This window comes from Mustela nivalis (assembly GCF_964662115.1).
Source record: "Mustela nivalis genome assembly, contig: HAP1_SCAFFOLD_2055, whole genome shotgun sequence".
Classification (NCBI taxonomy): domain Eukaryota; kingdom Metazoa; phylum Chordata; class Mammalia; order Carnivora; family Mustelidae; genus Mustela; species Mustela nivalis.
The window spans coordinates 32,397-45,770 of record NW_028134609.1 but is presented as its reverse complement, the minus strand read 5'-3'; the positions used below and the strand labels follow the sequence as shown (position 1 = coordinate 45,770).

The following is a 13,374-nucleotide window of genomic DNA, read 5'->3' as shown; positions in this document are numbered from 1 at the left end:
TATTTGGAGAAAAATCTGTATCTCATTTCACAGGCCTTACTACATACACTTCTTCCTACTGTGTAGAGTATTTTCCTCTAAAAAAAAAATTCCCAAGTGCTTCATTTAACAAAAATAATCAACTAAGAATATTTTGTTTTCTTGTTTTAATAATTCTTAAATTGAAATAATTGTGTGTTTTTTCCCAAAGATTTTATTTATTTATTTGATAGAGATCACAAGTAGGCAGAGAAGCAGGCAGAGAGAGGGGAGGAAGCAGGCTTTCTGCTGAGCAGAGAGCTCGATGTGGGGCTCGATCCCAGGACCCTGGGATCAGGACCCGAGCTGAAGGCAGAGGCTTTAACCCACTGAGCTACCCAGCCACCCTGAAATAACTCTTCAGGCTTAATTATTGAAGTGCATCAGTGGCCTTCCATCTGGCCTCCATCTCCCTTCTTTGCCTGCCTCCCCCACCAACAAAAACATTTCAGAAGAACACTTGATAAATGATAGACCCTTTTTAAAAGGAAAGCTTGAGTGTTTAGTTGTTTGCTAATAAAACTTTTTAAAAAAATAAATCCTAAATCCTCGGTCCATATTTCAGAATCCCTCAATCTCAGACACATAACACAGCTTGGGTATTTGGTTATTTCTGTGAATTGCTTTTGTAACTAACCAGAATTGAGATGGAATGGGGATCAGACAGATCATCCAAAGACATACCAAAGTTTTTGTTTACTCCTATTTATTTCAGTGTGTATCTAAAAGAGCTTTAAAAGGAGCTGGTTATGTGGTTATGACTCCTAAAACTATGGGTACCAGTCTACTTGGTATTAATAATGTTTTTCTTATTGATACTGTTTGTGATGCTTTTGTGATGATTTGTGGTTGGATTTTTTTTTTTTTAAGATTTTATTTATTTATTTGACAGAGAGAAATACAAGTACACTGAGAGGCAGGCAGAGAGAGAGAGAGAAGGAAGCAGGCTCCCTGCTGAGCAGAGAGCCCAATGCGGGGCTCGATCCCAGGACCCTGAGATCATGACCTGAGCCGAAGGCAGCGGCTTAACCCACTGAGCCACCCAGGCGCCCCTGTAGTTGGATTCTTAACACTTGCCCATTGGGATTTAGTTTCTATATTCATTTACTTTTTAGTCTCTCTCTAATGGGACACCATAAAAGAATACCAGATGTTCTGGTGAAACTGTCTCTTGGTTTGGATATTTTAAATTTCTTCTAAGGTGGGTATTTACTGCCAGCTACATTTTTGCTACATGTAAGCTCTAGAACTGTTCCTTTATTGAGATGTTTTTCATCACGAGAATCAAAATTTATCTCACCTGCATTTATTGGACTTCTGCCTCTCAGTATTTATTACTGCTCTCAGGGATGGGTCTTCATAGAAGAGCTGTCAGGAAATATGAGCTTGTTTTTAATTAATCTTAATGATTTACAAAATTATTATTCTTGAATCCTGACCCTGGATTTTTGTGAAATTTACATCTTCTTTGCAGTAGTTTGAATTCAAAGTCAACTTGCTGGCTTAGAACTTCCCATTTATCACAGAAGAAATCCCCTTTAACTTCCCATAGGGCAGAGTATTGTGGGTTGATGCATATTGAGCTACTTGTGTTCTTAGTATCAAATAGTGGTCATGGTAAATGCTCGAAACTTCCCCAGCAGGGAAACATATACATGCAAAGGCGCAAAACAGAAGGGCGGGAGCCTTACCTTAAATTTTAGGATGTGTCCTTCATTGTGTAGGTTTCCATCATTTTATAGTGGGGAGAGTTTGTTATATTTTCTACTTAAAAGTTGATTTTAAAAAAATGCTTCCCTCCCCTCAATTTTGGAATGAGTGTTGCCAAGAGGGTAAAAGGAGGTGTTGTAGAGGCCTTGTTAAATAACTGAGCTATGGGGCGCCTGGGTGGCTCAGTGGGTTAAGCCGCTGCCTTCGGCTCAGGTCATGATCTCAGGGTCCTGGAATTGAGTCCCGCATCGGGCTCTCTGCTCAGCAGGGAGCCTGCTTCCCTCTCTCTCTCTGCCTGTCTCTCCGACTACTTGTGATTTCTCTCTGTCAAATAAATAAATAAAATCTTTAAAAAAAAAAATAACTGAGCTATTTTGTGTTTTTTTTTTTTTCATTTTCTTTTTTCTAATTAACATATAATGTATTCTATGTGTTTTTTACACTTGAAATGCATGCTAATGCCAAGAATGGAGGTAGATCGAGGAGGTCTTCCCCAGAGCCCTCCTGTCTGGCTTGATCATGTACTATCAAGTTGTTGGGGGTGGGGTGGAGCAGAGAATTCTGTTTTAATGGTTCCTTGTTACAGCCCTCAACAAAGCTGTGTCAATTCCCTTGGCTTTACAGACTATTGCCCAGAAGAAAAGATGTTTGGTTTTCACAAGCCAAAGATGTACCGAAGTATAGAGGGCTGCTGTATTTGCAGAGCGAAGTCCTCCAGTTCTCGATTCACTGACAGTAAACGCTATGAAAAGGACTTCCAGAGCTGTTTTGGGTAAGATCATCTGATGTTTTTACCATTCTTAAGTTGAAAAAGATAACAGCTTACGAAATATTTCAAGCAAGGCAGGCAGTTGGAGTAATGTGCTAATAAATTAAATCACTGCATTCTCATCTAGGCTGTTTTAAGGTTCTTGCTTTGAAAACGGATCAAACAATACCACTTACTCTTTTCCAGATTATAAGGAACTACTAAATTGGAAGCCCCTTAGTTATACCAAACTAACTCTTGTATTTAACTTCAATATATAGAGAGAGACTTTACTCTTATTTTCTCTTACTAGTGGTTGTTCTCCGAGTTTTCTGTTCTTTGCGTTGTTTTTCTAAATTATGGAAATGGATTTTAACTCAGCCTCCTGAGGATAATAATAGGACTTAATGTTCTGCCCTGAAGTCTGTCAGGGTATGTTTCATTTTATGATTCTGTTCTTCATTTATTTTTTTTTTTTTTTAAAGATTTCTTCATTTATTTTGAGGGAGGGTAAGAGAGGATCTCTCTAGGAGACTCCCCACTGAGCGCACGCAGTTGGTGGGACTCCTATCTTGCAGCCCTGAGATCATGACCTGAGCTGAAATTAAGAGTTGGATTTCAGGGGCGTCTGGATGGCTTAGTCATTAGGTATCTGCCTTCTGCTCAGGTCATGGTCCTGAGGTCCTGGGATTGAGCCCTGCATCAGGCTCTCTGCTCAGCATGGAGCCTGCTTCTCCCTCTCCTGTTCCCCCTGCCTGTATTCCCTCTCCCTCTCTCACTCCATCAAATAAATAAATAAAATCTTTAAAAAAAAAAAAAAGAAGAAGAAGAAGAGTTGGATTTCAACTGACTGAGCCATCGGGGTGCCCCTCATTTATCTCTTGAAAATAAACCTCTGGTTAATAAAATGGAATTTACTTTCTGACAAGTGCTTGGATAAAATACTCACTGTTGAACCATTTCCCACGTTAGAAGTTATTTTTACCACTTCTCTTTTTTTATCAAAATACTTACTGAATTTTTATTTGTTAATCCTGAATTTTGTAATATTTTCAAGGTTGTCAAAGAGTTTCTCCTGACCTTGCCTTTTTAAATTACATTTTTCTCCTAATGTTTCTAACGGTATACAAGATAAACGTTACCGGTATTTTTGGGGTATGTATAATAGTGCACTAAATGAAAGTTGTTCAAAGACAGAATTTAAAAAGAGCTTGGTGGCTAGTCCTATAGATTCCGCCCCCCTCATGCAGATACAGTCATTTTTGAAGAAATTACAGTGCCTCCAGTTATGTGTCTAAAACTAGAATATCGTGATACATTAGTTTACTTAAAAGGTGGCATTTTGTTTTTTCTGGAAGTACCTACACACTTGAAAAAGATTAATTGGACTACATTGTTTGAAGCCATGGTGACCAGGATCTCCTCTAGGTCTTAAATTTTACTATTACTTAACTATTAAAATGTTATTTTAGAATGACTAAATAGCAGTACATAGAATGAATGGTTCCTTGGATCAAGGAGTTAATTATATTTATACAATGTAACAATGGAACTGGATCACCCAGGACAATTAGAAATTACATCTGTAAAGTATAATTTGGTGTATTTTTTTCTAAGAGAAGTGTAATTGCATGAATTCTTCCTTCCCTCCCCAACATTTTGTTTTTTAAGTAATTTCTCTACCCATTGTGGGGCTCGAACTTATAACCTTGAGAGCAAAAGTTCTGTGCTCTACCAACTGAGCCAGCCAGGTGCTCCTGCATGACTTCTTTAATGTAAATGATGAAATTAACAAAGGTTTGGTTGTTTTCTTATCAGGTTGCATGAGACTCGTTCAGGAGACATCTGTAATGCCTGTGTCCTGCTTGTGAAAAGATGGAAGAAATTGCCAGCAGGATCAAAAAAAAACTGGAATCATGTTAGTTCATCTTTTCTCTTTCTCAGTTATACCTTTAAAGTAACATTAGTTTTCCCCCAATTTAGGAAATAGTATGTCCCTCAGATGGAAAGTGGAAAAACTAAAGAAAAACACCAGTTACTGCTCAGATATAATTACTTAACATTTTGTCATTTTTAGAAGCAGAATAGCTTGGTGTAACATTTCTCTAAGGCTATATCCAGTATCCTCATTTTGGACATTCACTGTGTACGTTCTCGTGTTTTAGGTTTAATACATTCCTCCAGTTAATTAGACACAGGTTGTTTTTTAAACTCTTAGGATAACATTTATCCTAACTCACTGTGGTACCATCATGAGCACAGTAGGGTTTAGAATTACTGGATTTGAATCCTGCCATTACCACTTACTAATTGTGAACTCTGGGCAAGTTACATTTACTTATAAAGTGCAAGGATAATAGCTGTCTTATAGCTCTTGTGAGAACTGAATGAGATTATATGTATAAAGTCTAACACATAGTGATTAATTATGGGGAAGCTGTTATTCTCTGTACTTAGATCTAGTTGAGATCTACTGGTATGTAAATGTGTGTTGTATTTGCTCATTGTCACTGGTTTTCAATGACCAGAACGACACTGTTAAGTCTTATTTAATTCTCTCTCTTTTTAAAAAAATATTTTATCTATTTATTTGACACAGAGAGAGAGAGATCACAAGTAGGCAGAGAGGCGCAGGCAGTGGGATGGGGAGAAGAAGGCTCCTCGCTGAGCAGAGAGCCCGATGTGGGGCTTCATTCCAGGACCCTGAGACCATGATTTGAGCTGAAGGCAAAGGCTTAACCCACTGAGCCACCCAGGTGCCCCTAATTCTTCTATATGCTAGCTTTCAGAACATTTATGGCATTTATACAAAATCTTTTTTTAAGGAGGCATTTATTCTTTATCTTTTTTCCTGACACTAGCCTTACATTGTCGTTTGGTGACCATGTTACATTATTAGGTTTTTGTGAATCTTAAAATTTATAAAAAAGTGAGTTTTCTTTAGCTTTATTTAGAGATGATCCAAATTGTGATTTTGAAGGTGATGGCAAACTTTTTAAGGGTAGAAATGTGCAAATAGCAAGTGTGACTCAACTCATGAGAAGTGATACCATGCAGGGCTGAACCAGCGACCGTGCTAGGTGGTGTAAGAATATACCATTGCCATCCTGTAAGTGACCTCAGGGATTAAAGCATGTAATGGAAAAAAGGATAAAGCATAGGTGTGAAAACCTTGATTTGAGTCTTGTACCCCTCCTTACCCATTTTTTTCCCATTTACTTACTAGCTAAGTGAAATATAAGAAAAGATAATTTCTCCTGTTTTCCTTCACCCTAAATTGGAGTAACAAAAATAGTCCCCTTACTACTATGTAGTGAGGGTAAAATCAAAAGTGTATGAAAGTTTTTTAAACCATAAAACACTGTCTCATAGGAATGTTAGTTGTTACTAGGCTTGATTTTCTTTAACCTCCTAGGTCATTCTTGCTGTATATAAATCTATTTCAATTTTTTGTACATGGTATTTTTTAATACCATGTGATGATTAAAAGGCCATGTGGACTCTCAAATACTCTGAATAGAAATCTGGTTCTCAATTTTGGCTCCTTCAAATAGGCATTTATCTGAACTGAAGGAATAAAAGAGGTATCATTTTTTTAAAATGGTATTAAATATTCAGTATTTTCTTCCAGGTGGTAGATGCAAGGGCAGGACCCAGTCTGAAGACTACATTGAAACCAAAGAAAGTGAAAACTCTATCTGGAAACAGGATAAAAAGCAACCAGATCAGTAAACTACAGAAGGAATTTAAACGTCACAGTAAGTTTGATATTGAAATATAGGTACTTATGAATCGTTGTTTGTTTTTTATTTTTGTCTGGGGGTGGCATATGGTATGTATAGGTTTGTTAAATTTATTTTAAAAACGTGTTTGAGGGTGTTGTGTACGGTAGAGCTATTTCTGTGGACTTGTGGAACTCTAATTTTGATGTCCTCAAAGTACTTTGACCAGCTACTTCTTCAGAATGTGTGGAGACCCCTCTGACCACTCAGATCTCATTATTACTATCTGAAACTTTCTAGAAAGTGGTTTTTCAAGCTTGTTCGCTTGTTTTTTATGCATAAAGAAATTGAGTTCTAGAGATGTGCAGAAAAGGTATGTAAATAATTAGTGGACGATATGACACTAAGGCCCAGGTTTTAGGAAGGTAACTTCAGAAATCATAACTCACAGATTGCAGTAAAGCTAGCCTTAGGACTTGAGGTTTCTGGGGCAGTGTGTATTATGTGTGATGGAATAGGAAAGGAATGACAAACTAATATGGGCTTATACACTTTTTTTTTTTTAAGAGATAGGGAGACAGCAAGAGAGGGAACACAAGCAGGGAGAGTAGGAGAGGGAAAAGCAGGGTCCCTGCTGAGCAAGAATCTCCATGTGGGACTCTGTCCCAAGGCCCCAGGATCATGACCTCAGCTGAAGACACACGCTCAACTGAGCCACCCAGGTGCTCCAGTGCTTGTTCTAGAATAATGGTAAAAGATAGTTAAATATACTGATAAGGTAGAGTAAGGAAAAGAGAACTGTCATCTCTTGGACATTTTGGTGTATGTACCAAGCATTTTACATACATAGCCATCTCAATGATTTGTTTTAGAGATTAGAATATGAAGTAGAGGGACGCCTGGGTGGCTCAGTTGGTTGGACGACTGCCTTCGGCTCAGGTCATGATCCCGGAGTCCTGGGATCGAGTCCCGCATCGGGCTCCCAGCTCTGCGGGGAGTCTGCTTCTCTCTCTGACCTTCTCCTCGCTCATGTTCTCTCTCACTGTCTCTCTCTCAAATAAATAAAATCTTTAAAAAAAAAAAAAAAAAAAAAAGAATATGAAGTAGAGTGGTGATTTAACCTTAACCCAGGTCACTTAGTAACAATGATAGAGATGAATTCAACCTCTGGTTTGTCTTGACTTCAAAGCCCTGTGCTCTTTGAGTAATACCACCCTGCTCTCTAGGGTGGTAAAATCAATACTCACAACTTTGAAGTCTTTGCAGTTCTTCTGCTGACTCTCTGCTTTTTTAAAGTAGGTGTTACTAGCCTATAGTTACTCTGATGATAGATTTATTTAATCTTCAACTAAAATATTGTAATACTTTGTAGTAAAATATTTAGGTATTATCAGATATGTGTATATTTAAATTATCCGTGTTCTTTTCTTTTATTTAAAACATTTTTTCCTCTAAGTTTTGACTTAAATTCCAGTTAACATACAGTGTAATATTCGTTTCAGGAGTAGAATTTTGTGATTTATTACTTACATATGATACATACGTACATATGATAAAGAACAATGCTCTGTCCAATACCTGCCCTCCTGAATACCCATCTCCCATTTAGCCCATACTCCCCCCCCCAACCACCACCCTTAAGTAATGCCTAGTTTGTTACTTAGGTTAAGAGTTAAGAGTCTTTTTTCTGGTTTGCCTCACTCCCACCCCCATGTTCATCTCTTTTATTTCTTAAGTTCCACATATAAGTGAAATCATATGGTATTTGTCTTTCTCTGACTAACCTATTTTGGTTAGCATAATGCTCTACTATAGCTCTATCCACATGATTGCAAACCTTCTTTTGAAAGTCTCGTTCTTTAGGGTTGTGTAATATTCCTGCACATTTTGAGTGCACGCACATACATGCACACCCACCACCCCCCATCTTTATTCATTTATTTATATAGATGGACACTTGGGTTGCTTCCGTATCTTGGCCATTGTGTATAATGCTACAGTAAACATAGGGATGCGTACATCTTTTCAAATTAGTGTTTTCATTTTCATTTGGTAAAAACGCAGTAGTGGAATTACTGGATCACATATTTCTATTTTTAAATTTTTGAGGGAACCTCCATACTGTTTTCTGCAGTGGTTGTACCAGTTTGCATTCCCATCAACAGTGCACAGCCTTTTTCTTCACAGCCTTATGAACACTTGTTATTTTTTGTCCTTTTCCTCTTTCTTTTGGAAAAATGTCTATTAAGGTCCTCTGTCCATTTTTTAACTGGATTGTTTATGTATGTTCCCTTCTTAATCAGCTATCACCTGGGGAAAAGCAAAAGACTGACTCTACCCTCCATTCTTACTAAGTTTTAATGAACATTTGGGAAATAGCTATTTTCTTCTACCACTTGAAGGTTAAAGGAATTGATTATTCATATGTATATTCTTAGCTCCTCCCTTTAATTATGGGGAAAGTGATACCTGACTCAGTTTTGCCTTACCTAAGGGAATATGTCCGTTGTAATTTTAGATTTATATTATAAAGCTGTGTTGTGGAGGGAGGGATTGAAGACTGAAAATAAGTCCCTTTGAAAAAGGTGTGTGGGCTTTGTAGGCTTAGACTGAAATGGGGTTTTCCCATGTGCATTGTGAATTGTCAGCACCTGTGTGCAACATCACAGTTTTGAGTTACTTGAATTTATATACATCACCCACTAAATGGTGTTCCCACCTCTGGTTATATATTGCTTCCATGCATCTTGCATGTGCCTGACCTTTATTTTTCTTTCTGAGATAGGCTTTCTTTTGTGTGGTATACTGGAAAGGCATTAGACCTAGAGCTTGAAGATCTGGATTTGAGTTACTATTCTTGAAACTTAACAAATATGTGACCCTTGTGGTACTTAACATTGAACTATATTGTTCTAATCTGAGAAATGGGGATAATCAAGTTAAAAAGGGTTTTATAAAACAAAACAAATTCCTACATAATTGTTATTCCTTTTTTTTTTTTTTTAATCCTTAAAATCTACAGTGAATTCTGGTTGCTGTGGAATAAAGTTGAAAATCCCTAGTGAGCCTCTTGGAAGTCTTATTTTAGGCAAAGAATATTTGGGTTGAATCAGTTCCCTTTCTGTGCATAGTGTGTTCTGCTTCTACTACTTTGTTCATCATCCCTACCTACCCCATGCTAACTAATTACTCCTTTGTGCCTTTTCAAATCCCACAATTTTTAAGATTTTAAAAATTGTAATTTCTTTGAAGAATTTCCAGCCCTGCATTCTAGAAGAGAATTTTCTTCCTTACAGCATTTTTATATAGTTAGTTGTATCCTAGTATCCCAAGTGGTAGATTAAACCATATGAAATTGCCATTTTTATGGGTAGAAAATGATCTAATAAACTGCAGCTTCAAATGTTTGTTAGATAATAAGTACTTCCTAGGATGTGAGGTTTCTTCGCCAGTGTTGAGCTGATTGCTGCTGCTAATTGTTTGGGAAGCCTTTTAAAAACATTCCAGGAGACTTATTTCTTAAAGCCTGCTATTCTTGAGGATTTTGTAGGTAAACTTTTGTTAATACGAAGCACCGTAAGCTCTAGTCATAGGTTTTTTTTCAGTCTTTCTTGCCATGTAGGAAACGACATGGGGTTTGATATGTAATATATACGTCCTTAATAAATATTGATTAGGTAGGGCACCTGGGTGGTGCAGTGGGATATGTGTCAGACTCTTGGTTTTTCCTTGGGTTGTGATCTCAGGGTCAGGAGATGGAGGCTCCAGTTGGAGTCTGCTTGAGACCCTTTCTTTCTCCCCCCATGCCCCATCCCCCACTTGCATGCTCTCATTCTCTCACATAAATAAATAAATCTTTAAAAACGATTAATTTGAAATGAAACAAGATGGGATCGGGAGGGAGACAAATCATAAGAGACTCTTAATCTCACAAAACAAACTGAGGGTTGCCTGGTGGAGGGGGGTAGGGAGAGGGTGGTGGGGTTATGGACACTGGGGAGGGTATTTGCTATGGTGAGTGCTGTGAAATGTATAAACTTGGCAATTCACAGACCTGTACCCCTGGGGCTAATAATACATTATATGTTAATAAAAAATTTAAGAAATTAAAAAAAAGATTTATTTGGTTCTTTGAATTAGATGAGTGCTCTATCCACCTTTATGGGGAGTGGGGAATGTGGTAAGCTCAACCCTTATTTGTGAAATTGTTGTCACTGGAGAATAGCAATATGAAAGCCTTAGAGCATGGTGACCATCAATCAAAAGGTTTACTTTCTGGCTTGTAAATTTGACTTGTCTTTTAAGGGCAAAAATAATAAGTCATGTTTAGCTTGTATCTGATGAATTGCCTTTTGAAATTAAGATCTGTTGTTTTTCCTTTATAGGTAAGGTATTTTCCTTTGGTTGCTTTTAAGATTTTTTTCCTCTGTCTTAAGCTTTAAGAAATTAAATTCTTGGGGCGCCTGGGTGGCTCAGTAGGTTTAAGCCTCTGCTTTCCCTTCAGGTCATGATCCCAGGGTCCTGGGATCGAGCCCCGCATTAGGCTCTCTGCTCCGCAGGGAGCCTGCTTCCTCCTCTCTCTCTCTGTCTGCCTCTCTGCCTACTTGTGATTTCTGTCAAATAAATAAATAAAATCATTTAAAAAAAAAGAAATTAAATTCTTAGTATTGATTGCTTTGAGTACATCGTGTTTGGAGTTTTTTTTCAGCTTCTTGGAATATATTGGTTTATGTCTCTTGCCAAATTTGGCAAATTCTCAGCCTTTATATATCTTTGAGTACATTTTCACCTCCGCCCTCTCTCTCTTTCCAGGACTACAGTGACACAAATGCAGATTTTTGGTTATAGTCCCAGAGGTCTCTAAGTCTCTATTCAGTTTTGTCTGTGTTGTTCAGGTTGGGTAATTTCTGGTGTTCTTTCTTCCAGTTCATTGATTGTTTCCTCTCTCCCCTCCATTCTGCTGTTAAGCACATCCACTGAGCTTTTTATTTCATTTGTTGCCCCCCCCAGGTCAAATTTCAGTTCCACTTCATTCTTCTTTGTAGCTTTTGTTTATTTTTTAAACTGAGATCTATTCACAGAGACTCTTTTTTCATTTGTTTCAGTCATGTTCATGATGGCTTACTGAAGCATTTTTGTCAATAGTTGTTAAAATCTTGGTTAGTTAATTCTAACATCTCTGTCATTTTGGTGCTAGTATCTGCTTACCTTTTTTTTAAGTTTGAGATCTTGGTTCTAGATATGGGGGCTTTTAAAGAATTTATTTATTTATTTGAGACAGAAATCACAAGTAGAGAGGCAGGCAGAGAGAGAGAGGGGAAGCAGGCTCCCCGCTGAGCAGAGAGCCTGATGGGGGGCTCGATCCAACGACCCTGGGATCATGACCCAGGGTCATGATCAGGCAGAGGCTTTAACCCACTGAGCCACCCAGGCGCCCCTGGGGGCTTTTAAATTACTAAATTATTTCATTCATTCTTTCTTTTTTTCTTAATTAATTAATTATTATTTTTTATTTTTAAAAGTAAACTGTGCCGTGGGTATAGAACTTAGAAGTCATGACCCCAGGATCAAGAATAGAGTGCTCTACTAACTAAGCTCTACCAGAGGTGCCCCTATAAGGGATTTTTTTTTTTTAAAGATTTATTTATTTGAGAGAGAGAGAGAGTGCACACAAGCAGGGGAAAGGGCAGAGAGAAAGAGAGAGAAATCCTCAAGTAGACTGCCTGCTGAGCACAAAGCCTGACATGGGGCTTGATCGCAGGACCCTGAAATCATGACCTGAGCTGGAATCAAGAGACACTTAACTGATTGAGCCACCTGATGTCCCTCTTTTTTTCTCTTTCTTTTCTTTTCTTTCCTTTTCATTTCCTTTTCTTTCTTTCTTTTTTTCTTTCTTTCTTTCTCTCTTTCTCTCGTAGTTTCCATGCCTGGGATGGAGCCCAAAATGGGATCCAGACCCATGGCCCTGAGATCAAGACCTGAGCAGAAATCATAAGTTGGGCACTTAACCAGCAGAGCTGCCCAGGCACCCCTGAGACATTTTTTTAAAATTGAAACCTGTGGAATTTAAGAAACAAAACAGAGAACATAGAGGAAGGAAAGGAAAAATAAAATCAGATGAAAATAGAGAGTGAGGCAAACCATTAATAGACTCTTAACTCTAGGGAACAAACTTGTGGGGGAAGGTGGGGAGGTGGGTGGGAGGATGGATAACTGGGTGATGGGGCATTAATAAGGAGGGCACTTAAATGAGCACTGGGTGTTATATTCACCTGATAAATCACTGAATTCTACCTCAGAAACTAATAATACAGTATATGTTAATTGAATTTAAATAAAAATAAATTGAAACCTGGACATTTAAAAATTATGTTATGGATCTTCTTATTTAAACCTTTGATTTTACTGGCTTTTTTGGACACCCCTATAGCAGAAGTGTTAAAAGTTACTGCCTAGTGGTGTTAAAAGCCAGCCCCCCCGCCCCCAGCTCCACTGACACCTGAGGTGGAAGGAGCTCCTTATTGCAATGGGATGGGGGTGGAAGTTAAAGCTCCCAAATGGTAGGGGTATTCATTCCTGGTGGGCCATGGTGAAAGTCCTGACTCTTAACATGCTTCCCTTTGACAGTGCGGTAGCGTTGTAGGTTTCATACCAATCTTAATGAAGATAGAAATTTTAGGCTTCCTACTTGGCCTGTGCTGGGGTGGGTGCAATTGGGCCTCTTTTTTCTGTGGTGCTTGAATAGAGTGATTATTGTCTAATAAAAGTTTCCTGTCTTTATTAGGCTGCCACTTCCTCCTGGCCTTTTGTTTAAAGAGCAGGGTTTTGTTGGCACTTTTTTTTGAGGGGCGTGGTCTATACCTATTGGCATTCCTGGGTTGCTGGCTTTTCTGTCTTCAAGACTGTGATTTATGAGGCAAAAAGAAAACCCATGAAAACTAGGGAACTCACTACTACATCTTCCCTTGGGTTAAGCTCTCTAACTGTTGTCAGCTTTCAGAGTCTTTAGGTTTGTTTTGTATGTAATATCCAGGGTTTTTAGTTGTACTTTATTAGTAGGAAGAATGGGGCAAGGTGTCTATTCTTATCTTCCTGGAGGCTTATGTCCTCATTTTCTTTCAAAAACACTTTAGTACAAATGTCTTCAAATACTAGTAGTAAATAGAAAATTATTTT

The 13,374-nt window shown here is 38.1% G+C and overlaps 1 protein-coding gene across 3 annotated transcripts in view; it reads left to right on the top strand.

The window, feature by feature from the left end:
- SINHCAF (SIN3-HDAC complex associated factor) overlaps nucleotides 1-13,374 on the top strand; it is a 32,436-nt gene that overhangs the window by 12,734 nt on the left and 6,328 nt on the right. For all 3 annotated transcript variants that reach the window (XM_082750897.1, XM_082750898.1, XM_082750896.1), the window contains exons 2-4: nucleotides 2,353-2,500; nucleotides 4,295-4,394; nucleotides 6,108-6,234. In XM_082750897.1, coding sequence (XP_082607023.1) covers nucleotides 2,373-2,500; nucleotides 4,295-4,394; nucleotides 6,108-6,234 — 355 coding nt within the window. In that variant the 5' untranslated portion in view covers nucleotides 2,353-2,372. The remainder of the gene's footprint in view (nucleotides 1-2,352; nucleotides 2,501-4,294; nucleotides 4,395-6,107; nucleotides 6,235-13,374) is intronic.